The sequence below is a fragment of the Phoenix dactylifera genome, chromosome 1 (genome assembly GCF_009389715.1).
Source record: "Phoenix dactylifera cultivar Barhee BC4 chromosome 1, palm_55x_up_171113_PBpolish2nd_filt_p, whole genome shotgun sequence".
NCBI lineage: Eukaryota > Viridiplantae > Streptophyta > Magnoliopsida > Arecales > Arecaceae > Phoenix > Phoenix dactylifera.
Genome location: NC_052392.1, coordinates 32615561 through 32641723, shown reverse-complemented (window position 1 = coordinate 32641723; position 26163 = coordinate 32615561). Strand labels below are relative to the sequence as shown.

Genomic DNA, 26163 nt, shown 5'->3' with positions numbered 1-26163 from the left:
AGGGTCTGTCTAGTATTTTACATGATGTATGATGACAATTTTCTCTCTTTTGGCCTGACAGCCGAAAGTTGAAAGGGGTGTGCAAAAATAATGACGAAACTGCACATTTGAACGAAACGGGTTACTTTCAAAAAAACCAACCAAACTGCAAACTTGAAGCAAACTGGCTACTTTGGTTTAGTTTATACATGCACACATTTACATACAATGGATAATGATAGTTCTACGTCATCCGAGTCGTTGGATGTGATCTTTTTTTTAAATTATTTTTATATAAAAAATTATTTAATTTCGAGATTTCTGATCTATATATTAAGTTGTCAAAAAAAATTGATGAATTAAATAACATGAAGTTATATTTGTTTTCTTTAATCCTCTGCAAAGATTAGAGGTGATTTTTTGTATTAAAGTAGTTTAGAGATAATAAATTACATCTAATTTGATTAGTATTTTATTCTAAGTATAGACTAATCCAGCTATATGTATGCATGTTTGCATGCTTATCTCACCATCTATTTTCTTCACCACCATAGCCATTGAAGCTTCTTGATCTCATTGGGCTGCCACAACTATTCTTTTCTTATAGGACCTTATCTTGCCACATCTCTTGTTCTACTCACCACTGCAACCATTAAAATGCCAATCCAAAGATACTTGGAAACGAAGAGATATCTCTCTCGTGTCTTGTGGGACATCTCTCATTCATGAAGCTCGGCGCTGGGAATCTCTCTTCATCCAAGTCCTCACCACATTCTTTCCTCTTTATTTTTTTAAATATTTTCTCCTCTTTCTAATTGATTACTTCATACCTTAATGCCTTTTTTCGGATTCTGGGAATGGGAAGTATAGCAATGAGAGGTTTAGAAGTTAGACAAATATAAGGAATTGGAAAGCATCCAAAATCTTTCGCTAATCTACCCTGACTGCAAGGCCTATTTTCTCTCTCTTTTTCTTAATATTTGTAGATATTTTAGGTAGATTTTTCAGATAAAATCTTCAAAAAACTATCACAAAATAGCAATACTCGAATCTTCTCAATATGATACCATGAACCTATATTAGATCTTCTTAATCCAACAAACTAAACCGAAATAGAACAGTATTTCTCGGTTCAGTTTCATTGTTTTTCCATATACCATCTCCGAAGCGAAAAAGCCATACTATGGGCTGTTTAAGAGCATGCCAAAAAATGAACATCGCAAGGCATTACCCTTATTTCATTATTTGTGTGCGTCTTTTGTGTCTCTCACCCACCCACTCTCTTTTTTTTTTGGTTTTGGGGTATGCTCTCCCGGGAGAGTCATTACGTCCTCTGTATACACAAGCTGTATAAAATGCAAAGAGAGATTCGAGTATTATTAGCTAGCCAATCAGCAAGCGTTTTTTTTTCTTTAATATAACGGTAGTTCATGTCAGCTTAGCATGAATACTATCTTTAGTAAGGTTCGCTGTACCGACCGTACCGACGTACCGGTGGATACCGGTATCGGTACTGTACCGTTTCGGCTAGTTCGAACCAAAAGCCAAAAAAAATTTGAGGTCGGTATGGATCGGTATGAGCCGGTACCGGCCGATACCGATTGCGAATAGTCGGAACTGAAAAATATAGCTGTACGATACCAGTTCTGTTTGATACTGGTACGTACCGTTCTGTACCGTCAGCATCAATAGAAAGAAGGCTACATAAAGGTGAGAGAACAGAGTCGGGCTCAGTCCAAACAATGTGAGTAGCAAAAGAGGTGATGCAGTCTGCAGTCCTGTTTGTCTTCCGAACCATATGGCAATCTGAATCGAATACTTATCTGTATATATGATCAGATTGAAATCCGCAAAGAAGACCCGCACAAGAGGCTGAATTGTCCATGAAATTCCTCTCGGAGTAGCCTTGGAAAACCCAACTCAGCAGCAGTTAAGAACGCCCATTGAAAAGCCCACGCCTGGGCAAGGATAAGGCCAACAGAAGGCAGCATCTGGGAACCGATACAAAAGGCGTCAGCTTGGGAGTCCCAGCACCAGCAGCACAAATAACTTCGCGGTGACAGCCGTCTATTACCGAGAGAATATAAGCGAGAGAAGATTATTTTGACGTGAATAAGAGGGTCGGCCGAGCGAGCCAACCCTACTAGTTTCCACAAATTATGTCGGCCATATGTCTTGATATCCATACAGCACCCACCAACGAAGGATGGGCGTGGCATACATAGCCAACCGACCCTTTTAATCTCCAAATCGCCGTTTTCCCTTCTCTCTTATAGCCGACTCCTCTCCTGCTCCTCTCCCCTGCTTCCGATGTGGGACTATTTTCCCCATCCTTGTTTTCTGCTCCTTCTTCTCGCTTCTCGGTTTGTATTCCTCTTTCCCTGCTGCTGACTACAGAGCCGCCATGTTGAGGAGAAGGGGACTCTTTCCCTCTTTCCCTCTCCCCATATTTTCTTCTCTCTTCTTCTCCTCTTCCTCTTGTTGCTATTCTTCGTGCAAGCGGAGGCTCCCTTCTCTCCCTTCTCAGAGACCGCCCGTCCCCAAGAAGATCCCCTTCGCCGCCTCCGCCCACGGGAGGACCTGGGAGGATCCGTACCGTTGGATGTCCAACACCGACGACCCGGATCTCCTCGAACATCTGAACCGGGAGAACGCCTACGCCGAGGCCTTCATGGCCGACACCCGCGATCTCCAGCGGCGGCTGGTCGCCGAGATGAAGGGCCGGATGCCGCCCAAGCTCTCCACTCCCCCCGAGCGATGGGGCCCCTGGTCTGCTCCAAAACCCTGAACCCTTCCCTCTTTTTCGTCCCGATACCTTATTCAGAGCATTTCCTCATGAGTTCCCTATTTTTTTGGAAAAAAAGTTGGAATTTTAGGTCTCGCCGATTAAAGTAGTTCTAGTTAATTAGTTTTGACCCCTAAAATTGAAACTTGAGGCATTTTACTTCAATCCTTTGAATTTTATATTAATTTTCAAATAAAAACAAAGATAGAGTCCCTTTAAAATAATTTTAATTAAGTCGCGTCAATTGAGTAATTCTAGTTATCCTAGTTTAATCAATGAAGAGAGAAACGTCTGCTTGCATCATATACGTTTTTCGAAACCAACTCCTAGTGGTTGAGTGGCTTGGAACATTGTGAATGATCAGAGGTCCAACACTTCTACTTTCGATATGTTCATGTTAAAGTCTGAAAAGGATTAACTTGGAGTCCTCGAAATACTGCATGATGTCCAAGACCGTGTCAGCATTTGGATATCTTAGACCTTAGGACTCACTGCCGTTTCATACTTTGGTTTTACTTTGAACAAAAAATGAAATCAAATGCTTTTTTTTTTTTAGTTTCATGCTAGTTAAACCATGTAGTGGAACAATACTGTACTCAAAATTGTGAACCCTACATTTTGTGAGCTTTGTTTATCCGGACTCCAACAGTCTTTAACTTGGATGAGCAGTTCATGGCATTCGCAAGATTGTAGCCTGGACATACTTTGTCTATGTGCTTACATCCAAATTTTTTTCTATATATTCATTGTATTTCTTTTGGATTATGTTAACTGGGCTTTAATTTCTTGCAACAGGTTATATTATCAATACATCCCCGAGGGGAAGGAATATCCTGTCCTGTGTCGGAGGCGTAGTCATCCTGATGGTTTCACAAAAGCATTCCTCAATTACATGAGAGGCTTCGGGAAGGAGGAACTGTTGCTTGATTGGAATGAAGTTGCAGAAAAATATGGCATGTGTTTGTGATATTACTTTTTTTGTTTGTTTATTTGTGGCCTTGGTTTTGTGATCAACTGATGCTATGTTGCCTTCATTATATCTTGTTCTCTCATTTGAATGCAAATTATATACTTGATTTTGAACTGAAGTCTTTCACGGGAACTACTTTATATCTTCCTAGCTAGAGTATAATTTACTTTTTGTTCTGGTTGTGTGTCAACTATAGTCATCTTTTGCTTTCCCTACTACTGCCCTATTGTTTAGTTATTGAGTTCCTCCAAGGGTATTTTGGAGGATCCCCACAACAACACCAACCCCCGCCCTCCACCAAAAAAAAAAAAAATCTGAAACCTAATCTGCATTCTTGACTTCTTGCTTAACCTTTATAAGAATTTTGACATTTATTTTTATCTTACTGCATCAACTAGCAACATAATCACCATGTGTTGTGTATGCTAGTTCGATAACTTTTCCCTCTTTTTGTGTGTTTAGCTTCTCCTTTTGGTCTCTGGTCCAATTATTTTCTTTTCTTCCTGGTTACATGGAAACTACTACCTTATGCTTCTTTATCTTCTTTATATGACCTCGGTAAAATTAGCTTATTAATAAGTTGAAATGTGTGCAGGTTATGTTCATATAGGGACTTGTCGAATTTCTCCAGATCACAAGTTCCTTGCTTATACGCTGGACACTTCTGGTAGTGAATTGTTTGTACTCCAAATTAAAGATCTTAGAACTGGAGATATCATTGCAAGTCCCAAAGTAGAGGGGGTTGTTAGCTTGGCATGGGCTAAGGATTGCAGTTGTTTATTGTATACTGTCTGCGATGAAACTCAGAGGCCTAACAGGCAGTTCTCTTCCCTTGTATTTAGATTGTTTTAATTGGAAAATGAATCTAAGAAAAACTGTGAGTTTACATTTAGTTTGTTTTATTGTTCTGGAATGGCTTTGGTTGGCAGGGTTTTTTGCACAAAATTGGGGTCTGATGGAGCAGATGATCTGCTTTTTACTGAAAACGATGCGAGTTGCTGTGTGGACATTACTAGCACAAACGATGGCAAGTTTATCACCATCAATTCTAACTCAAGGACGTCATCTGAGGAAGGTCGCATTTCTAGTATCTCTTTTCTGTCAAATCAAATTAATTATATGAGCTCCAAGAAGTATCCTGTGGCCATGCATCCTTATGGGTTCAATTTTTATCTCATTACAGGTTTATGTGATTGATGCAATGAATGTAAAAGATGGCCTTTGGCTGGTTAGGAAACGTGTACCTGGTGTGCAATATTTTTTGGAACACCACTGTTGTTTTTTCTATATTCTTACTAATGCTCCTTCAGGAGACATAGTATCAGCAGTTGGAAGCTATTATTTAGCTAGATGTAGAGCTGAGAAATCTCTGCTGGCAAGATGGCAGGTCAAATTCTTCAATACACATAGAATATCATTGTGATGTTGGGTATGAGTTATTGTAAACTGCAAAATGTGTTTGGTCATGATGATGCATGCTGCAAGGACCAATGGGATTCTATTTTGCACAAGCAGTAGATGCATGCTTAGTAACATGATAATGCATCATAAACTTATACATCGAGAATATTTTGTATGGCTTACCACATTGATATTGCTATGCATGCAAAGCTACTACCAGTCAACTCTTATTGTTATTCTAGTATCTTCCCAGTTGATCATACTAAATTCTTCATATTTCGTTATGCAAATAATGTGATCATATACAGATTTTGACTAAACAGTGATTTGATCAAGAGGGACTAGATTACTATGGAAGTTCAATTATCTTTGGTCATTTTGCCGAACAACTTGCTGGCAAAGGAGAAGTTTTAATTGTAACAGTGAGTAAATCAATCATGATTGAATAAAAAATAGGAGAAAAAAGATACTTTATATTTTTTCCAAATAATTTGGTAATTTAGCTAGCTATTGGGTTAAACCTGGTCATTAATGTTAGATGCATCGGTTTGGACTTAAGGAACTAAAATGATGGCATTATCTACTTGAGACTTGAGACTGCTAGAACCAAGGTTTTAAATATCATGGGATGGGACCTTCCAGGGTTTTACATGGAACGGGATACCCTATGTACCGAAACTCGACACAGTGAATGTCCCATCTCGTCCGGGTCCATTTCTTGACTTTCCCCATTCTGACACTTAGGATGGTCCCTATCCTGACATAGACATTTTAAACCCTGCTTAGAACATTCCCTTTTTTTCACAGAGATGCACTTCTATGTCATCAAGTGGATGATAGATCAAGATAATTGAATTTTGACCTTAAAGTCCTGTTATTAAAAAGTAAAGTGAAATGATAGTATTCATTTATTAAACCACTAACTATATATAAGACGCCTGTTAGTTACCAAAAAATTTCAATACTATGTCATGTTCTTTATCCTCATTGTTTAGTGACTTCAAAGGTTTTAGTGCAAGATTTTAGAATTTAATTTTCATGATATCATTCATTTACTCGATTAATATTCTTACCTCTTGTTTGTGTCTATCTAAGAAAAGTGTGATGATTAAACTAGCTAATACCCAGTTAGAAATGGTGTTTTTATCCTTGATGTTGGATAAATTTTCTTTCTATCTAAAAGCACAAATAAGGCACCTACCAATTCTACCACTGTTGTGTGTAGCACAGTTCAATCTAGAAATACTTCTCTCATCAATACAGCTGTAATTAGCTTTATACATACATATGTATATGTATGTATTTATGTATATGTATATGTGTGTGTATGTATATATATGTATTCGTATATGTATATGTGCATGTGTCTGTGTGTGTAACATGAGCTTTAAAAACTAGCTAAATCTCCACTTGATTATTACATTTTGGTGTTTTGGTCCTTTACGACAGATGATATTTTCCGTTTGTATCTCAAATATCAGTTATGCTATGTTTTTGAAGAGCTTAAATGTCCATGTCCAATCTGGTGACTTTTGAAATCTATCTTTTTCTGTTTCCAGGCTATTGTTCTACCAGATGAGGGCATCACCTTTCAAGACATGGATATCTTCCATGGATATTTGGTGCTTTTTCTTCATCAGAAGGGGATTCCTTTATTTTGCTCCATAAATATGCCAGTCGATGTCAATATCAAGGTACTGTTGGCTAACAAGTTTCTATTTATGGATTGTGTTACTGAAGGTTGTTGAAGTGAACTGTTCGAGGTTTCAAATACTGGTAGTGGACCTCATATCGGTTTTTTGCTGGAATGGTATGGTACCAGGTACAGACACATGGTGCAAGACTGTGTCCTGTACTGATGCACTGTGTACCAGTGCTGAAAACATGCTGGAATGGTACAGTACCATTCATACCATCCCATTCAGTTGGTATATGAAACGTTGGACTTGTTAGTTGTTTTCCTCAACAATTCTGTAGGTATTAGTTATTATCCTTAATTATTCTGTTGATATGCTAACCAGTGTAATTTAGTGAAACTTGTGATATGCATTCATGTATGTATTAGAAGGTCAGCCACTTTTTAGCATTTTATACAATTTAATGCTTTAAGCATCCTCTTCTTGAGGACTAAGATTTTTTTTTTTCTTCAAATCCTTTACCGTTTCATGCAGTCATTTTCTTCATTTGAAGTTGAACCAACCATATTGAGTATACATTAAGGCTTAAGTAGTTGTAAACGAAGGCCATGAAATATAGAGTAGGATCACCAAGAAGCCTTATCCCAATCTATTTACTTTTATTATCTTAGGACTAGTTATTCTTTCTAGCCTTTCAATAATAGCTGTTCTTATTATATGCTTACCCTTTGATATATCTGTTTTGCAGCAAGCAATAAAAATCGAGGATCTCAATCCATGGTTTTTCCCAGTACCCTCAAGCCTATGCAATATTGTTCCTGGCTCAAACCATGATTTCTTGTCATCTACTTACCGTGTTGTGATATCTTCACCAGTGGTACAACTTTCATTTGGTTATATTGATAAACTTTCACAAGTTTGATATTATAGCTTAAAGTCATGTTTTTCTATTCTTCAAATTCATAATGAAACTGAGCTGGTGCCATAAAGTCGTTGGAGAATCTCAAAGTAACATGATGGTATGGAGAAAAGATGTATCAAAAGAGAGAATATGGCCAGTGATGTGGAATGAAAATTCAAAGGCTTAGGCCCTGTTTGAGATTGTTGTTGGCAGTAGAGCTTTTAGAGCTTTCAGGAAGGAGAGCTTTTGGAAGTAGAGTTTTTATAAAAACTATTTGTTGTTTGGTAACTACATTTCTAAAGTATTGTGAAGCTTGAATATTTGTTTGGTAACCAAAATGAGAAAGTGCTTTTTGGTATGATAAAATGACAATAAAGGATATTGCATAGTATTACATAGTGAAGTATAATATAATATAATATTACATATTAAAATATTATTATTTTGTATAATATTATTATAATGTAGTATAATATAATATTGAATACTATAGCATAATACTATAACATAATATGATATGATATAATAATATATTATTAATAGTACAATATTACTACAATGTAATATAATGTAATGTAATATGATTCTAATATAATCATATAATATAATATAATATAATGTAATGTAATCTAATATATTATCTTGTTATATTATTAATAGTATATTATAATATTATTATAATGATAACATATTATATTATCAAAAAATAACTATTATTATTATAATAATATAATATGATGATTGCAATAATATGTTATATTATGCTTATAATATAATATAAAAATATATTATATTATATTATATATTACTAAAATAATATAATATATTATACTATTATAATGTATAATAAAATATAATATAATGTAACATTTTATTAATTTATTATTATATAATATTATATTTAGAATATAATAATATAATATGATATGAAATAATATAAGATGTAATCATGAGATTTGTTGGTGGGCATTTTGGTCATCAAAAAAATTTCATTAAAATCAAAACAGCTTTCCATTAGCCAGAAAGCATTTTTCGATAGAGCTTTTTCCAAATAAATGTTTTTAGCTTTCTGGTAAAGCCAAAATAACTTTCCGATTTTTTACCATACACCACTATGCCCCCGTTTGGGAGAACTTTTGGAGGTTCAAAAAGTACTTTCTGGCCCTCCAAAAGCACTTTTAGATAAAATAGAGGTGCTTGGTAAAAATTTTGGAAAGTTGTTTTAGCTTTTTTAGAAAGCTAAAAATAAATTTTTAAAAGAAACTCCATTTTGGAGCTTTTCGGAAAAGCATTTTTAGGCCCGGTCGGAAAGCTATTTTTTTTACCAAGATACCCATGATAAAATATAACAATTACACAAAATGTCCATTTAATAATTGTTTAACCAATTTTATCACCTAGCTAGAAATTTGTTATATTATGAAAAATTAATTTACGCTAATAATTATAATATTTATACCTTTATTATTGTATTATACTGTAAATATAATATTATATTATATTATATTATATCATAATACATTGATATGTTATGTTAAATAATTTAATATTATATTTAATTATTATGCTATTGTATACAATATTATATTACTATATTATAATAATATTATATTACATTACAGTAATATTATACTGTATCATATATTTATGTATTAATATATATTATATTTTATGATGCTCTATTGTCTAATACTATATAATATTTTTTATGGTCATTTTGTTATACCAAAAGTACTTTTTTAGTTTGTTTAACAAACATATGTTAAAGTGGCACAGTACTTTAGAAATTTAGTTACCAAACAACAAACAGTTTTTTATAAAAGTTCTACTTCCAAAAGTTCTACATCTAAAAGTTCTACTGCCAACAGCTTCCCCAAATGGGGCCTATATCATTTAAACGTGCTTTTGGAGGACTAAAAAGTGCTTTTAAGCCTACCAAAAGCTTTGCTAAATGGGGCCTTAGAGCCTGTTGCTTGGTATGTAGCAGGCCAACAGTGGCTGGAAATGTCCAAAAACAAAACCCAGTAATCTTGGGGAGATATGTTAGACCCTATCTGAGGTGGGTTGGAGCTTTCTTTTTCCAATTCCTCGCATTTCTGGACCTCTCTTTTCTTATCCTAACTAGACATTCTTTCTTAATTGTTATACTAAGAGTTGCATAGGGGAAGGATGAAGCAAGAAGAGCGTGAGATATTAAGAGGTAATACAGTGTTTCAATCCTCTGTTGATTGCTAATATTATGCAGGGGCCAGCTTGGATGCCAAAGAAATATTGATATATATTTCTTAAAGAGACTTAAGCTATCCAGAAATGATATATAATCTTATCCAATTCTAAACTTAAACCCAACTGCTTATGGATGAATCCAGCCATACCAAAACTATCAAACTGCAAATTGAATTACATGTCCTAACTTCTTCATAATCATTTCAAGGCCCAACAAACTGTATTCAGTTAGAGATTAGATCCGGTCTCTCCTCAAGCTACAAAAGAAGTACTGTCCATTCTAGCAAAACAGATTCCTATTACCACAATCTATGGCTGGGGTTGTTACTGGGACTACTTAAAATTCTGGATTTGCTTTGTGCAAGCAGTTTATTAGTAGCCCTCATTATGACTTCTCTTTCACTGAATTCAATAATTATTGATTATTCCTACTGTAGTATAGCTGCTTCTTTTCTTTTCTTTTCTTTTTCATTTTGCATTATAGGAACCAAAAAGTAGTGTGCTCTTGAAATTTTTATTTTGCATGCTGTTATTGCTTATGGTTTACTTGTTAAAGCAACTTTAGCTTTTGACTACCGTGACATACATCTTATATACTTCTTTGCATGAATTCCAAATTATGTACCTTTATTAAGACCAGAGGTCAAGCTTCAGAAAGGTGTTGATGTTTTGTTCTACTCTAAAAAATGCAGATGCCTGATATAATGGTTGACTACAATATGGAAAAGCAGACATTCACAATTGTACATCAGGAGGAGGTAGTGGGCTTTACTAAAAATACTCAGGCAAATTCTTCTTCTGAGAATTTGCTTTCGAATCTTTTTAGCATTCAATCTCACAGCAACCAGCATTTGCAAAACTTAGAAGACTCACAGAAGTGGAATGATCTTTCTGTGTTATTTGGCTGTGAAAGGAGGGAAGTCATTTCATATGATGGTGTTCTAGTTCCCCTAACCATTTTGTATTCACGGCAAGCAAAAAATACTGGTCCATCACCTGGGCTCTTGCATGGATATGGTGCTTATGGAGAAGTTTTAGATAAAAGTTGGTGTTCTGATCGCATAAGCTTGCTCTCTCGAGGTTGGGTTCTTGCTTATGCTGATGTCAGGTAAGACTGTTTCAATGCCTTTAGTTGCTATCAGTTTGCCTATTGTCTCACGGATTGCATGCACATAATTTTTGACCGTGCGTTTGTTGAAAGTTAAGCTAATTTGTTTTGGTAGATCACATGATCTTTATTATCACTGGCCATGCTGCAACCCAAGTTTGACCCTGCTCTGCCAATATATGCCATATTATGCAACAGGAAATAATGCTGCACTGACGTGAGCGCCACTTCGATAGTTGCTATGGGGTCTATTACATTTTAAAATTATGAGCAACAAGGTTTTGCTTATCTAATCACATAAAGAATATGATATTTCATTACTGTATAATCTAATATACGCATTGAGAGAGTACATTAACACTGGGTTTTATTCACATGGATTGGCGAACTCTTGGAGCAGTTGGTTTTTACTGATATGCCATTACTGGTGGATGCTTGCATCATAGTGCTTTTTTTCATCAAAGTTATAGAAGCTTGCATGACTATATCTTTTGCTATTTATGGATTAGTTTATGTAAGAGAGAACATAGAATGCATAATGTTTTGTTTTCAATTGGATTTTCTTAGTGAATGTAGCTACTTAAGGGTAAGTTTGCATCAAACTGAGGACTTCGATGCTTCATGTCAACTAATCTAGATGTTTGTCCAAAAACTCTTCAGGTTTTAGGGCAGTGATATTGGAATAAATATGTAAACTCGTTTTGATTCAAGTGCTATCATTGCTAATACAATGTAAATAATCATGTTTTCATAGGGGTGGAGGCGGCGATGCATCATGGCATCAGGCTGGCACCAGATCATGCAAATTAAACTCAATTAAGGACTTTGCTGCCTGTGGCATGTATCTTGTCAATGAGGGTTTTGTTCATAAAAATCGGCTTGGTGCTGTTGGCTGCAGTGCAGGAGGCCTTCTGGTTGGTGCAGCTATCAATATGTACCCTGACTTGTTTTGTGCTGCCATTTTGAAGGTAATTGTTGTTTTAGTCCGCAATCATATTTATTTAGTAATGAAAAAGTGAGCTCATGCATTTCGTAAGACTCTTTCTATGATTGCCTACATCTTTTTGTGATAATCTTGCAGTGATGGTGGGGAGTAGACATGAGATACGCATAAAACAAGAGGACAAACAACAGAAATAATTTATATGAAGTCAGCAGTCATAGTGTTTTATTTGTTTTTCTAGGGAAGGTGGTGGAAGATATGGTGGTCTGTTGTAATAGGATTTAAGTGTTGCATCTTCTGACCATCCTATTTCTTTGTTTAGCCAGAAGAATGAGTAATTAAAACAATGGCATTCTTTATTTTTTTATTTTTTTAAGAGAATATGTACATCGAAAATATGACCATTGGTAGAGAAAAGTATATTTCATTTGGAGCAATTTTCTTGCTAAAATTGAAGGTAAAAGAAAAAGGATATGTAGAATGATAGAATTTGAAAATTCGTGAAAGATTTTCAATTCTCATCTTCGAGATTTTCATAATGTTTGTGGTACACTCAAAAGTTCATTTTAATGAATATAACTTTTTCAGAAAATGGCACGGTCACTCTAGGGATTTAATTTTTATTCAATCATTTGATTTCTGAAAAATATTTCTAAAATGTTTCTTTCCTTTTGGATAGCAATCATTATTTACATGGAAAATACATAAGTAACCTGTGATTTGTATGCTTGTATTATGATGAGTTACAACTAGCCTCTTTTTGGTTATGACTTGATGCAGGTTCCATTTCTCGATATCTGCAACACAATGTTGGATCGCAGTTTACCTCTCACCATTTTGGATTATGATGAGTTTGGTGACCCTAGAAACCAAGCTGACTATGAGACAATTCATAGTTATTCTCCATATGATAACATATCTCCATGTGTTTGTTATCCTTCAGTGCTAGTTACAGCATCATTTCTTGACTCAAGGTTTGCAGAAGTTTTTATCTACTTTGATATTTTTAATTTATTAATTGCCAACTTTAACCAACTTTTTGTTTAACTTTTTAGCCTGGTTTTAGGAAGAGATGAAAATAATAATACAGTATCAGTTTTCTTCACTGTTCCCTTGTAGGTTCTTTTACGAAAGTAGCTGAATGGTTATATGTAAACAAAATGTTGCATTTTTGATCCTATGCCCATCTATATTAATGCTCTATCTAAAACAATGTTAACAATGCAGTCTAGCATACTTGTAGTCTCTCCTGGGAACTAAAAACGAACGAGAAAGAAAAGAACATGGGTGAGAGAGGAGAGCAGGTCACCCAGCACATAATAATGTAACCTGACATACTTCTTCCCTCAAGGCTAATTGACAAAAAAAGTAGAAAAGCAAGAAGACAAGAAAGAGAAAGGGGAGAGGTGGCTGCATGGTTTACTCTATGCGCTGTCTCTTCCTTGGGCAATGGCTTAGGCAATCACCTGTGGGTCAAAACACAGTTCATTAAATGATTGACCCCTATTTACATATGGACTCTCTTTGGCTTTTATACACTTTTTAAATCTACAGTTGCGATGTGCATATCTCCCATATGCCCAACTTTGAATCGATAGACTCATGTCAGGAATGTTTAAGAGGCTTCAATATGATGTCTTATTTGATTTTCTACAGCTGCATGTGGTATAAGTAGCTTTCCATCCTTGTTTTCATTCAAAAAAAAAAAGAAAAGAAATTACCTGTTTCTCAATTCCTCACCTTCTCACTTATTTCCTTACCCTTTCCTGCAGTCAGTATTTATTGATGGAAGTTCTCACTTTTCAGATATCTTTTTCTATCAACAATTTTTCAGTAAAACCATTATCATTTGCCTGATTTGGTTTTGATTTTATATATCAGTTCTAGCTTGTAATGTGATGCTTCTGGTTGCCGTATCTTCAGGGTAGGAGTCTGGGAAGCTGCTAAATGGGTGGCAAAAGTGAGAGGTAACACATGCCCCACTTGTTCGTATTCGGTCATTCTGAAGACGAACATGAGCGGTGGACATTTTGCTGAGGGTGGTCGTTTCATACATTGTGACGATGCAGCTTTTGAGTATGCATTTCTAATTAAAGCAATGGGACTGCTTCAAGATGAAAAGCAAGCTTGAGTCCTTGCAGAGAAGCCTTTGTTGTTCCTCATCATTAGAAAGATGGTGTTCGGGCTACTGAAACTGAAAATGCTTGCTCAATCTTCATCTAAAAGTAATTGTTGCCCTTTCCATGAAATGTAGATGCTTGTCTGATTGCTTGAGCCAAAAAGTATGCCACATTTGTATGTTTTGAATGTGACTTCTGTGCATGCAACTCACTGGACTGCATCAATTTACTCTCTCTCTCTCTCTCTCTCTCTCTCTCTCTCTCTCTCTCTCTCTCTCTCTCTTCTCGGGGGGTTTGGGGGCAGGGGTTTTAGGCACAATGACTTTACCATTACTTTCAGATGTGCTGTACTACATTCCATGCATAACCTAATCTCTGTACTAAATTAGAGTCTTTAAATGTTGTTCATCATATTTAAGTCCATTATAACCACTAGGCCACACGTTGAAATCTTTTCTAGAACTTTGCTCCTTTTTTTATGTCTTTGCATAAATACACAGATACTTCATCTATTGTTGTCTGTCAATTTTTTTTGGTGCATCGTTGTTGTCTGTCAATTTTTTTTGGTACATCATTGTTGTCTGTCTTTTTTTTTTGGTACATCATTGTTGTCTGTCAATTTGTTTGGTTTTCCCTTGCCTTTATCTTTAAGCATCTGAGAAACTATTTGATAATAATTATCTCAAAACTTTACTCTATGTTCTTTAGCTGAGCAATTTATCTGTCGCCCATTAATGACTATCTTTAGTTCTTTGTTTTTGTTTTAGTAATCATTCTAGTCAATTCTTGTAGCTGAATTTTGGGAATCTTTAGTGAGTGCTATGAGCCTGTAAAGTGTCCGACTCTGCTAGGCATTTCTTCTGTGGTTGTTTTTTTTTCTGATTAATCCCAAGAAGGATTTAATTGGACACCAATGAGCATGTTAATCTATCGTATAATATCATCTGTGTAGTTCCTTTTCCAGTAAGACTGAGAACTGAGAGCTAGCTTCTGTGTCTTATTTCCCTTTAAAATGTGGAGTTCTGGTTCCTTTCTGTGTTGAAATTGCGCAGATCAGCAGCAGCTGCACTTGAATATCCTAGGAACGAACTAATCATTCTACGTGCATTCTATGTAAAGCATTCTTCTGACGCAACCCTCATCTGCTATCGGGTTAACTTTCACCTGATTCCATGTCAAACTAATGATTAACTGTCTTTCTTTCTGGATCTTGCTCTAGCAAAAGATAAGCACGAGTGGATCTTTCGCTAACTCTACAAGTTGATTGTGTTCTTTTCTTAATATAATCCTCTTGGCTCTTTGCTTACTTTTTGCGACAAAGAAACAAGAGCAGTATATCGGTTACCAATTAGAAGTTGGAATTTACTTATAGAATTCACATGAATAGGAGAACATGTGGTAAAGAATTGAACTCTAAACTATTCTGGTTGATGAGATCAAATGCGTACATCAAATACCTTGCTTCAGTCATGTGATTATAAGAAATAATGAGACAGCGTTATAATATGTCGCATGCATTGCATCACAGAATCAATTACACATGTACATCATTTTATTTCTGTGATATGTGGTCGGATGTTATGAATCAAGGTGCAGTTCATGAGTTTGGCAATGTTTGATAGATCATTCTCAGCATGCTCATAATCTTCTGAATTTGTGTTAGTTTCCTAGCTCAGATAGCTTTAGGTAGGTTAAAATGGTGCTTCATGGAAACATAGTTGGTAGATGAGGAGACAACTTATTTTTAGTTTTGGTAGGCTGAAGGGTACCCACAAACCCTGTTTGAGATTTTCTACTCACTATTAGGGCGTGTTTGGTTTGCGATCAAAATCAAAGTCGGAAGCATAATGGGTTGGAAGAGAAATAGGAATGGCTATATCCTCTAATGCATTTGGGACTTATTTGGTTTAGGGGAGTTGGGTTTTGGAATGGGAATGAGAATGAGCGACTCTAATTTCAATCGTTTGGTTGAGGGAAGTCTTATTTTGATTTCGATTCCAATTCCGGTCATGAACCAAATGCATTGGAGAATCTGACTATTCCAATTTACAATTTAGATCGCGAGCCAAATATAATGCATTGGAGAATATGACTATTCTGAATTCAATTGTGAGCCAAACATACCTTTGGTTGGTGAACGCAATTGGAATCGAAATGAGATTTGAATACTAGGAAAGAGTATAAATTGGATTTTAGCGGAATGGGACATTCTCATTTGTCCCTAAAATTGGAACGGAAATAGGACTTCTATTGGAATAGGAGTTACTCGTTTTCGTTCTTGTTCTAAAGTCCAAACTCCTTCCAACCAAACATACTATTAATGTATTAGCATGGCTCCCAGTTTGACAAGAGCAAACATGCCCTTAATGTATTAGCATGGGTCTCGGTCACAAAAAATGGGCCACAGAAGCCATCTCTAGGGGTATGGAAACCATTAAATACTTGTGGAACCAAGTGCATTCAGTGGAAGGACACCAGATTGGCTGAGTCCAGACCCATGCGCGTGTTAATTTTCCTCAAATTAAATCTCCTCATCAATGCTGACAACCACAAGAAACAAGAACGGAGGCTAACAGATGCCTTCTTTCTACCTCTACCTCACACTTTACAGACCTCGCTATGCCAAGTATGCTTGTTCTTCTTTTTCTTCTGTTCTGAAGGTGGGTGGGCTGCGATAAAAGACTGGAGTTGGATTGGTTCCATCAGTTTTAGGAACCACCCACCGGCTTTCTATAAGCAATACAAATATTAAACTTGCTGAGTATTTAATCATTTGGTTCAGAAAGAATGATTGCAGCCGAACCTGTCCTGCGCCGGCAGTCGGCTTCTTACAATACTAGAAAAAGATACCATTGCTAACATCTGTTGGCGATTCGATCACGGACTATTAGTTTTTTTTTTTCCTTTTTTTTTGTTTTTTGCTACAACTATTAGTTTTTCTTATGTCTCTGTATTGTGTTCTTAATTTAGTGTTAAACTGGGTTCCACTATCTCTGTTTGAGGTACTGAATCATTGGATGAGGGACCGCCAAAAGCCTACAGGAAGTAGCTGATTTCTTGGTTCCTTCTGAATCATTGGATCACTAGGAAGTCTTTTTTAAGCACCAGCCAGCTTACATGTATTCAATTCAATTCAACAGGTAGGAGTTTATTAATCAAACAGCAATAATGTGTTAATGTGAAGACAGATGTGGGGTATTTTCTCAAATAAGAAGATGGTTGTGGGGTATTAGATCGCATCAAGTGAATTGAATGCCTGATGTAATGATTGTGAGTGGTTTGTCTTTTGATTTTTGAGAAGTACGATAAATGCCAGTGTTTAACTTTGATTCTAAAACTTTTCTTTGGCAGATGCATTAAGGAACGGGGTGCCAACCAGCACACTGAAGGCCTGGTGAGGATCTAACTATTGGTGCTCTCAAGTTTTCCATGTGATAGAACCTAATTACCTTGTACCAAGTGAACTTGTTATTCTATTTTACGGTGATATATCATTTTCAGATTTAATTCTGTACATCTTATAAATCATTCCTATTGCATGTATATTTTAAATTAGCATGCAATGCTTGACAAGGATCTGAAACAGTTGACTCAAAATTGTACCTTATGGTTAAGAGTTAAGACAATTTTGAGTCAGCAGCCAGTGACTTGGATTCGTGCTCATAAGATATGGTGAAGAGTAGTTTGGAGCCTATTTATCCAGATATATTGATCAGACAACTAATGAGTTAATGTATGCATATTTGACTGTGTGAAGTGAAAGAAAGACTTCATGAATTGTTTGTGAACCACTTGATACTGTTCTATTAGGTTTGGTAGTAGTCTGATTGTCATTGTTTCTTCTTGAAAAATTAAGGAAAAAAATAAAAAGGGGAAGGGAGACTCATCAGTGGAATGACATAAGCTTAGATACTTCTCTAAATGCTTCCTAAGTTCTGAATCTCAATTCTCCCTCCTTTGGAGGAGCAATAATTAGTAAAAAGTTCTCATACTCAAGCTTTCCTCATTTAGTTGTGTAATCACCATGTAATGTATGAACTAAAAGGGGCAACCAGCTAGATAATTCTCCTTTGTGGGGCCAATAACTGACTAGGATGTTGGTCATGATATTTACTTTATATGATGCTATAAAATTTTAAATTATGATTTAAAAAATTAGTTATTTGTTGATATAAAATTTATTATTTTCTTAAACTAAAGCAGATATATAGCAATAATTATAGCGAGCAGATCACAAGATAAGTTGAGGATAAAGATACAACAAAATTAAACTAAGATTTCTTCTGCTTTCATTTAGAAAAGGACGAAATAGGACAAAAAAAAAAAGGGGGAAGGATGAATATCGAGCGTTCCAGTATTCCACATCACAGAATTATTATGCTTAAATTTTTCTATGAATGTTTTAAATAGAAAATAAGAATAATGATATAATAATTTAGGTCATTAGGATCTCAACTATGCAAATAAATCTTGTTTCTTAAACAAATAAATGAGTTATATTATAACTATGTTTATAAATATGTATGTTTAATATATAATATTCTTAAATTTTTAAAAATTTTATTATGTGATATTAATCAATATGTGTGTGTGTGTGTGTGTGTACATTACATGTATAAATATGTTTTTGTTTCTAGCTTCTTTTTCCAATAAATAATAAATTCATGAAAAGAAATTAAAAAATAATTTAAAAATATTAATATTAAGTAATAATATTAGATTAAGTATTATTATTGTTAAGAATTAATAATGAGAACAAACATATTCATAATGAGAAATCAATATCAAGCCCCTTCTTTTCCCAATTGTATCTTATGTTTGAGATAATTCTAAGTTGATATCTAATGATTTAGGATTTGTGCCAAAAAGAAATGATGAGAGAGTCCTTTAGATCGGCCCCTACGTCCAGGTTTATCAATCAAACAAACTAATGATATGAAGACAGAAGTGTGTTGAGACTTTATGGAGTGACTGAGATACTTGATGAAGTGTTGCGAGTAGCTTCATATTACTCAATTAGGTTTGTGCTTCGCTTTGATTGCTGTTCATTTTTATAGATGCCTCATAAGTTATGAAATATTTCTCTCAACCAAGAGCTATAACTTGGTTCACTATTACTATCAAGTTGGCTTGGCTCACTCAAACTTTCCTTGTTTACTACTGAAATCACCTTAATCCTTTAATCTGATGATGTAATCTGACACATTTGAATGTTTAAAGCTGTCTACTGAATTGAGTGCTGACGCAGTATCCCACACCTGAGGTTCTTGGTAGGCATGTTGGATGAAATATTCTAAAGCATTTGCAATGAGTTAACTATAATATAATATATCAGTAATCTTTCTTCTTCTCATCTCTGATAAAAGGGGTCAAATAATAATAAAATAGAAAAGTTGGTGTGAAACACAATACTCTTGCATAGAAACTCAAAGGGGAACAACAATAAATCAAATGAATCATAGCTCAGATGTTGAAGCCTACCCCCCCCAGGCCGAGTTAAAGCCACAGAGAGAATATGGAGCACAGCTGGTGATGGATGTAACAAGGGAATGCAAGGAATGGTAGGAGAGTATATAATTTAGAGGACAAACATCCAAAGGTAGTTGTGGGGTATTTTTCTCAAGAAAGAATAGAATTGTGGGGTATCAGACTGAATGAAGTGAATGGAATACCTAACGAAATGCTTGCTATCAAACTTGATGCAGTTTGAGGTTTTTAGTTTTTTTCTGAGAAATAAGGTGAGAATGTCATCATTCAAATTCTAACTCAAAACTCTCTTCAGCAAATTCAAAGTCCTCTCCTTTGTAATCGATCACCTTGTGACAAGTGATCCATGCTATCCGAATAATTTCAGATCCACGCTGTGCATAGCATAAAATAATAGATTTGATGTGGAAATGGAAGTATTAAAATCGAATCATGGACAGGATTTTTTGTTGGTGCCCATCCACCCACCGGGGAATGAGTCAAAACCAAGAAGGAATGAAGTACGTCAAAAGTTGGCAATGGGTGGCGACGGAGGGGTCGCGTCAAAGGGAAAGAAGAGAGGAAAGAGATTCGTCGTCCACATCTATCTTATGTCCAGTGGTGACTTGTTACCGGATGCGAACCATTTTCGTCTGATGTTGGCCGACCATCGTCAATGTCAACAAGGATGGATGCCTAAATATTTTATACGTTCACCAACCGAACATGATGATTTTAACCGAAATTAACGGAGATGATTTTAACCAAAATTAACGGAGATGATTTCGATTATGGTTTTAAAAATAAAAAATCATTTAGTTTCAATTTTGATTTTGATTTCAGTGAATTCGCCGATCCGAACCCAACCCCAGACCGAATCTCAAATCAAACATATTGGATATCTTTTGGTACTCTTCGTATGTAGTGTAAATTCTATCCCTCTATCTCATTCAATTTAGATCATTTATAAACCATAGATGGGTAAAAACCATGTGAATAAAACCCAGTGTTAATGTACTCTCTCAATGCGTATATTAGATTATACAGTAATGAAATATCATATTCTTTATGTGATTAGATAAGCAAAACCTTGTTGCTCATAATTTTAAAATGTAATAAACCTTGGGCAAACTCCGAAGGCTAAAGAGGTGGCTATTTTTTTCTTCCTTCGGTTCTTCTTCGTTATTATTGTGTTTGTTGTACTTATTTTCTTTTATATAGTTAGACTTATTTTTAACTTGCATTATTGTATTTGTTGGATAGTTGTATTATTATTTTAAAATTGTTAAGTTCGTTGGATGGCTGTGTTATTATTTTTGGACATATTTATTAGTTGGGTTGCTATGAATTATATAAAAAAATATACATAATATCTTTAATTTGAATATTTATATATATAAATTTTAAAATGAATAAAAAAAGTTAAACAGTTTTCGATTTTTTGGTTTTGATTTTGCTTTTTTTTTCTTGGGGCGGTTATGATTTTTTTCTTAAAAAATTATTTGGTTTCTATTTCAGTTATAGAAAGTGGTAGATTTCATATTTAATTTTGATTTTTTTACTAACCGCACCGAATCTTCTCCATTAATATGCCTACTTTCTCTCTTATCCTCTCTGTCTCTTTCACAGACCCACTAATTGCTGCCTCGCAAACCCAATGACCCCAAAAACACTTGGCTGGGTCCATTTGGGTCCACCATACTCCAACATTACATGGAGCTCCTAATGATGAGTCACTGCTCCCATCCACATTGCCCATGGTTGTGTACCTATTTCCTTTATTGGCTGGGGCATAGAAATCTATAGCACTAGGAATAGTTGGCCGATATCTTATATCTTTATAACACTACTAGAATTAGGGTTGGCAGAACCGTCCCAACCGAGCAGTTTCGGCTATTCCGAGCCATACTAGCGGCTCACCAATATGGTTCCGGCAATGAAAACAAAAATTGTTGCCAAAAGCGGAGAAGGAGAAGAAAAAGAGAGAGCAAGCAGGGGAGGAGGGAGTCCTACGCTAGGGCAGAAAGGGGAAGCCACAGTCATCCTCCTATTTCGTTCGAAACAAGGGTTGGTTGCTTTTTTAATTTTGCATAAGTGAAGTCTACGGCTTCCTCTTTCCGCCCCGGCACCCGCCCTCCACTGGCTTACATGCAGGTTTGCGGCGATCTCGTCCCTAAAGTACAACAACCTAACTTAGCTCAATCCTCCTCTAACAAGCATGATCGCTAGGAAGGCTTGACCGAACCAACTCCTTCAGATGCCCTAGAAAATAGAAAAAAATAGAAAGCAGAAAGTTGAGAGGTAGAAAAGCTTTGTTGGATTGTTTTTGCATTAATCTCAGAGAAGTCTATTTATAGACTCTATCTGACAGACTGAAGAGATGCAATGGTTCTAAAGATACGTCATATTTCAGAAATACCGTATATTTTCGAAAACCAACATTTACTTTTCAAAGTGTAAGAACTGCTCTAAAAAAGAAGCCTCAAAAAAAAAAATATTTTAAAACATTTAAAACAAGTAAAGTTTGGGGATAAGAAAATTAATTTTTTTTTAATTAAACTCCAACATAGTCTCCTTTCCATTTCCATCGATCCTCTCTGCTAGCTAGCAGTCAATCTTCCATCGTCGTTTTGGGAAGGTGAGCAACAGGAGATAGCAAAATCGTCTGTCTCCTCCCTCTATTTCTTCCCTTTCCCTATCTCCCATGACCACCGCGAACCTCTCCATCTCTCTTCTCCTCTTCTTCCATCTCTATATTTCTTTATTTTCTCCACTTTGAGCTCGTCGTGCCCTATCTCCGCCAAATTCACAATCGCCACCTTGCCGGAGCAAGGTAATCGCCCGGCCGCCTTCCTCATCTTCCTCTCCCCTGTTCTTCTCTTCTTTAGCCTCGCCACCCCTTTGGGCAGTTGTTTCCCTATTGCCTTCCCCTGTTCTAGTGAAGGGTGGGGGAGAAAGAAAAAAAAATGAGGAGAAAAAAAGAAAAAAATGAGAGAAAAAATAAATAATATAAATAATAAATAGATAAAATAAAGTAACATAGGAGATCCTATCTCCGGTTGAACCTTTCTCTCTCTACCAAATTTGTAGATAAGTGTCATGTTCTTTCCCATGTACCCATCAGGTGGACCCCAATAGAGGGTCCTAAACCAATGTTGTGACGACCTCTTGGACCAGTCTTTCCTGCCTCCTTTCTCAAATCAAGTCCATTTTAACCTCCTAAAGTTTCTTATTTTGTATTTAAATTTTTAAATAATTAAATGTAAATTAATTTATCTTCTTAAACGATTTTGGATAAGCATAGCCGATTTGCCGCTTTGAACCTAGTAATATTTGGGCGAGCCAAAATAAATGAATGTGGCACAAATTTTATTAATTTTGAAGTACCGATCAATTTCAAGTATAAACTTATGTTTGACATGACCGGCTATGTGTTTTCTTAGGAAAATTTAGGACTGAGCATATAATTGTGAATGATTCATGTTTAGGCCAAATAGTATTGTTATTGAATACTTTACTGTAAAATATTTATGGATTATGATTATAAAAAATTTTATATTACTTTAACATGATGCATTTGACCTTTGTGAATGTCAAATTTCTATGATGCTATTTAATTCTTTTAACCTATTTATATAGGTATAATTTATAAAAATATAAAATGTTTTACGAGCTTTCAAGTGGCTATAGCCATCCCTAGGAATGGAGGATCAATCGACATCTTAGAGCGAACATCCAATAAAAATGACCCAATACCAACCGATTAAAGTTGGTAATTGTTGGGGGAAAAATCCCAAGTCATACCGCCACGGAGGCGCGCGGCCAAAAAGCGCCGGCCGGAAAGGCACTCGGCCAAAGGGTGCCGACCAGAGAGCACCAACCAGAGGGGTGCTCGGCTAGAAAGAGCCGACCAGAGGACGCCGACCAGAAAAGCGCTCGATTAGAGGGCGCTGACCAGAGAGGAAAGAGCGCGAAATAAAGGCGCTCGGCTAGAAGGCGCTCGACCAAAAGGCGCCGACCAGAAGCATTAGAAGCGACCCCGCCACAGGGCGCCCCATTGGGCGACCAGCTCGGCTCGGCACCCCTGCCGAGCCGATTGCCTTGACCAGATGTTCAACCCCTGAGGGACTTGACAACTCCACTACAACCTGCCGCTATCTCCAAGCCGTCAAGGCATAAGATCTCCACAGGTATTTGGCACGACCTGCCATTAATGCATGAGACCCCCTCAAGTCTCCGATGCACTCAGTCATTTAATGAACACGGCTCAAGACGATCTCCGGATCACTGAACCATCAAAGCGTATGGCTCTCCCTGACCGCCGGTTCACTCGGTAATAAATGCACTTACCATCCATGGACCCCGGGCCTACCACGGCCGGCGGTTCAACCACTCCAACAGGTCCGATCGACCGTGACAACTCCCTGACTCCGATCCGATTCGGCCTTATTCTCCACTACGCCATTAATGGGCCAAATCGTGCCCAATTATTACAAAACAGGACAAACCTCCTGTCACCTCCCAGGTAACAAAAATCCTTCTATAAAAGGAAACATGGGGAAAAAGGGAGGGGGAGGGCCCGGACTCGGACCGGAGGAGAAAAAGAAACAACACAGACACAATGGAGCACAATATCCTCTTCATCTTCTTCACTCTCTGGCTTGCACTCTCCACATATTGGCCCCCTCTGACTTAAGCATCGGAGGGCCGGTGCCGGGGAGCCCGGCCACCGGCTTCTTTTTGCAAGACAGGACAGGACGCCCTCTTCGTCGCTCACCCCACTCTCCACAGCCTCCAGGAGGACGCCGCCGGCCGGCGCACCGCCGTCCGCCCTCCCCGCAGCGGAGCTCCTCCTTCCCCGGCTTCGCGGCGGCCCCCGGGTCCAATTTCCAGCAACAGTTGGCGCTAGAGGAAGGGACCGAGTTCGCTGCCATGAAGCTAAGAAGCAAAGGGGCTTCCAACACCTCTCGACGTCCTCCACCCAGCCCTGAGCATTCCGTCCGATACTCACCACCTCCGGCTGAGTCAGTTCATCATGTTCGGCCGGAGCAGTTTGATGCCCTGGTGCAACAGGTGCAGGCCCTGGCTACCGCTGTCCAAAGCCTGCAGCCCAGGGGCATCCCAACGGCACCGCCTCCTCCGGCTCCAGTTCAACTGGAGCCCCCTACAAGCGGACTTCCCCTTCGAGGTCAGGACTCCCAAGTCCAGGCCTCCCTCTGGAGAGAGCACCCAGCCAGGGGCCACGGAGGCTGGCCACAGCCTTCAGAAGCTGAGTCGGTTCCAGGGCAACCTGTGCTCGAACGAACCGCTTGAAAAATGCCGGGGCAACTTATCAAAGGCTGGTCAGCCGAATCTTCAAAGACCAAATAGGCCGAAACATGGAGGTCTACGTGGATGACATGCTGGTGAAAAGCAAGGTGGCGCAAGACCACATAGCCGACCTCAATGAAGCATTCTCCACACTCCGAAAGTACCAGATGAAGCTCAATCCAGCTAAATGTGCATTTGGGGTCACCTCCGGCAAATTCCTCGGCTTCATCATTACACAACGAGGAATTGAGGCCAATCCAGAGAAGATCCGAGCCCTCCAAGAGATGGCGCCTCCCAGGACGGTCAAGGAGGTACAACGGCTCACAGGCCGAGTCGCAGCCCTCGGGAGATTCATCTCCCGCTCGGCCGAGCGCTGCCTTCCATTCTTTGCAGCCCTCAAGAAGCCGAAGAACTTTTTGTGGTCGGACGAGTGCCAGCAATCTTTTGAGGAGCTCAAGCATCTACTGGCTTCCCCTCCCCTGCTCACAAAGCCTCAACAGGGAGAGCTTCTTTATCTATATCTAGCTGTCTCCCCTGTAGCAGTAAGCTCGGTCTTGGTCCGAGAGGAGGGTAAACTCCAAAAGCCAGTATATTACACCAGCCGGGTCTTGAGGGACGCCGAGACCCGATACTCCAAGCTGGAGAAGACTGTCTATGCTCTGGTCATCTCAGCTCGAAGGCTCCGACCCTACTTCCAAGCCCACACAGTGGCCGTACTGACCGATCAGCCGGTCAAGCAGATCTTGCAGAGATCAGACCGTGCGGGCCGAATCACTAAATGGGCCATCGAGCTCGGGAAATTCGATCTCGAGTACCGATCCAGACCGGCGATCAAAGCACAAGCGTTCGCAGACTTTATAGTCGAGTGCATCATACCGGACGAGGCCGAGCCCGAGCCTGAGCCACCAACGGAGCCGACCCCGAGTTTGACATGGACTCTGCATGTCGATGGCTCTTCAAACTCGGGGGGTAGTGGAGCGGGACTTATCCTCACCAGCCCGGAGGGGGTGGTCGCCTAGCAAGCCTTGCGCCTCGAGTTTCCCGCTTCCAATAATATGGCGGAGTACGAAGCGCTTGTCGCCGGGCTCAAGCTAACCAAAGAGCTAGGAGTGAAGGACTTAAAGGCCTTCAGTGATTCTCAGCTCGTCGTCAACCAAATTATGGGCGACTTTGAAGCCAGAGACCCGACCATGCAGAAGTATCTTCAGAAGGTACGGGATCTCGCCTCGACCCTGGATTCTTTTCACATTCAACATGTTACCAGGTCGGAGAATCTCAGGGCCGACTAGCTATCAAACCTGGCGTCCTCTCGCATGA

The 26163-nt window shown here is 37.8% G+C and overlaps 1 protein-coding gene, 1 long non-coding RNA gene and 1 other non-coding gene across 5 annotated transcripts; 1 reads left to right on the top strand and 2 right to left on the bottom strand.

The window, feature by feature from the left end:
- Window positions 1-1606: 1606 nt before the first annotated feature.
- Window positions 1607-2141, bottom strand: LOC120112699. The gene is made up of 2 exons (XR_005514297.1): window positions 2054-2141; window positions 1607-1970 (listed from the first exon to the last, which is right to left on the bottom strand). It is a non-coding gene; the product is annotated as an uncharacterized LOC120112699 (long non-coding RNA).
- Window positions 2094-2220, bottom strand: LOC113462694. Its single transcript, XR_003385638.1, has one exon. It is a non-coding gene; the product is annotated as a U11 spliceosomal RNA (small nuclear RNA).
- A 22-nt stretch (window positions 2221-2242) lies between these two features.
- Window positions 2243-17772, top strand: LOC103706558 (protease 2). 3 transcript variants are annotated; one of them, XR_003385628.2, is made up of 13 exons: window positions 2243-2748; window positions 3560-3717; window positions 4330-4552; window positions 4664-4805; window positions 4918-5121; window positions 6695-6829; window positions 7521-7649; window positions 10592-11007; window positions 11762-11975; window positions 12731-12924; window positions 13874-14175; window positions 17093-17210; window positions 17422-17772. XR_003385628.2 is itself a non-coding variant. In XM_026804472.2 (11 exons), exons 1-11 carry the CDS (start codon window positions 2384-2386, stop codon window positions 14079-14081), a joined length of 2388 nt encoding a protein of 795 aa, XP_026660273.1. In that variant the 5' UTR covers window positions 2243-2383; the 3' UTR covers window positions 14082-14295. The 3 variants fall into 3 exon arrangements, 1 of the variants encoding a protein (XP_026660273.1); XR_003385627.2 differs by lacking the exon at window positions 17093-17210; XM_026804472.2 differs by lacking the exons at window positions 17093-17210; window positions 17422-17772 and having other exon boundaries at window positions 13874-14295.
- The last annotated feature ends 8391 nt before the right edge of the window (window positions 17773-26163 follow it).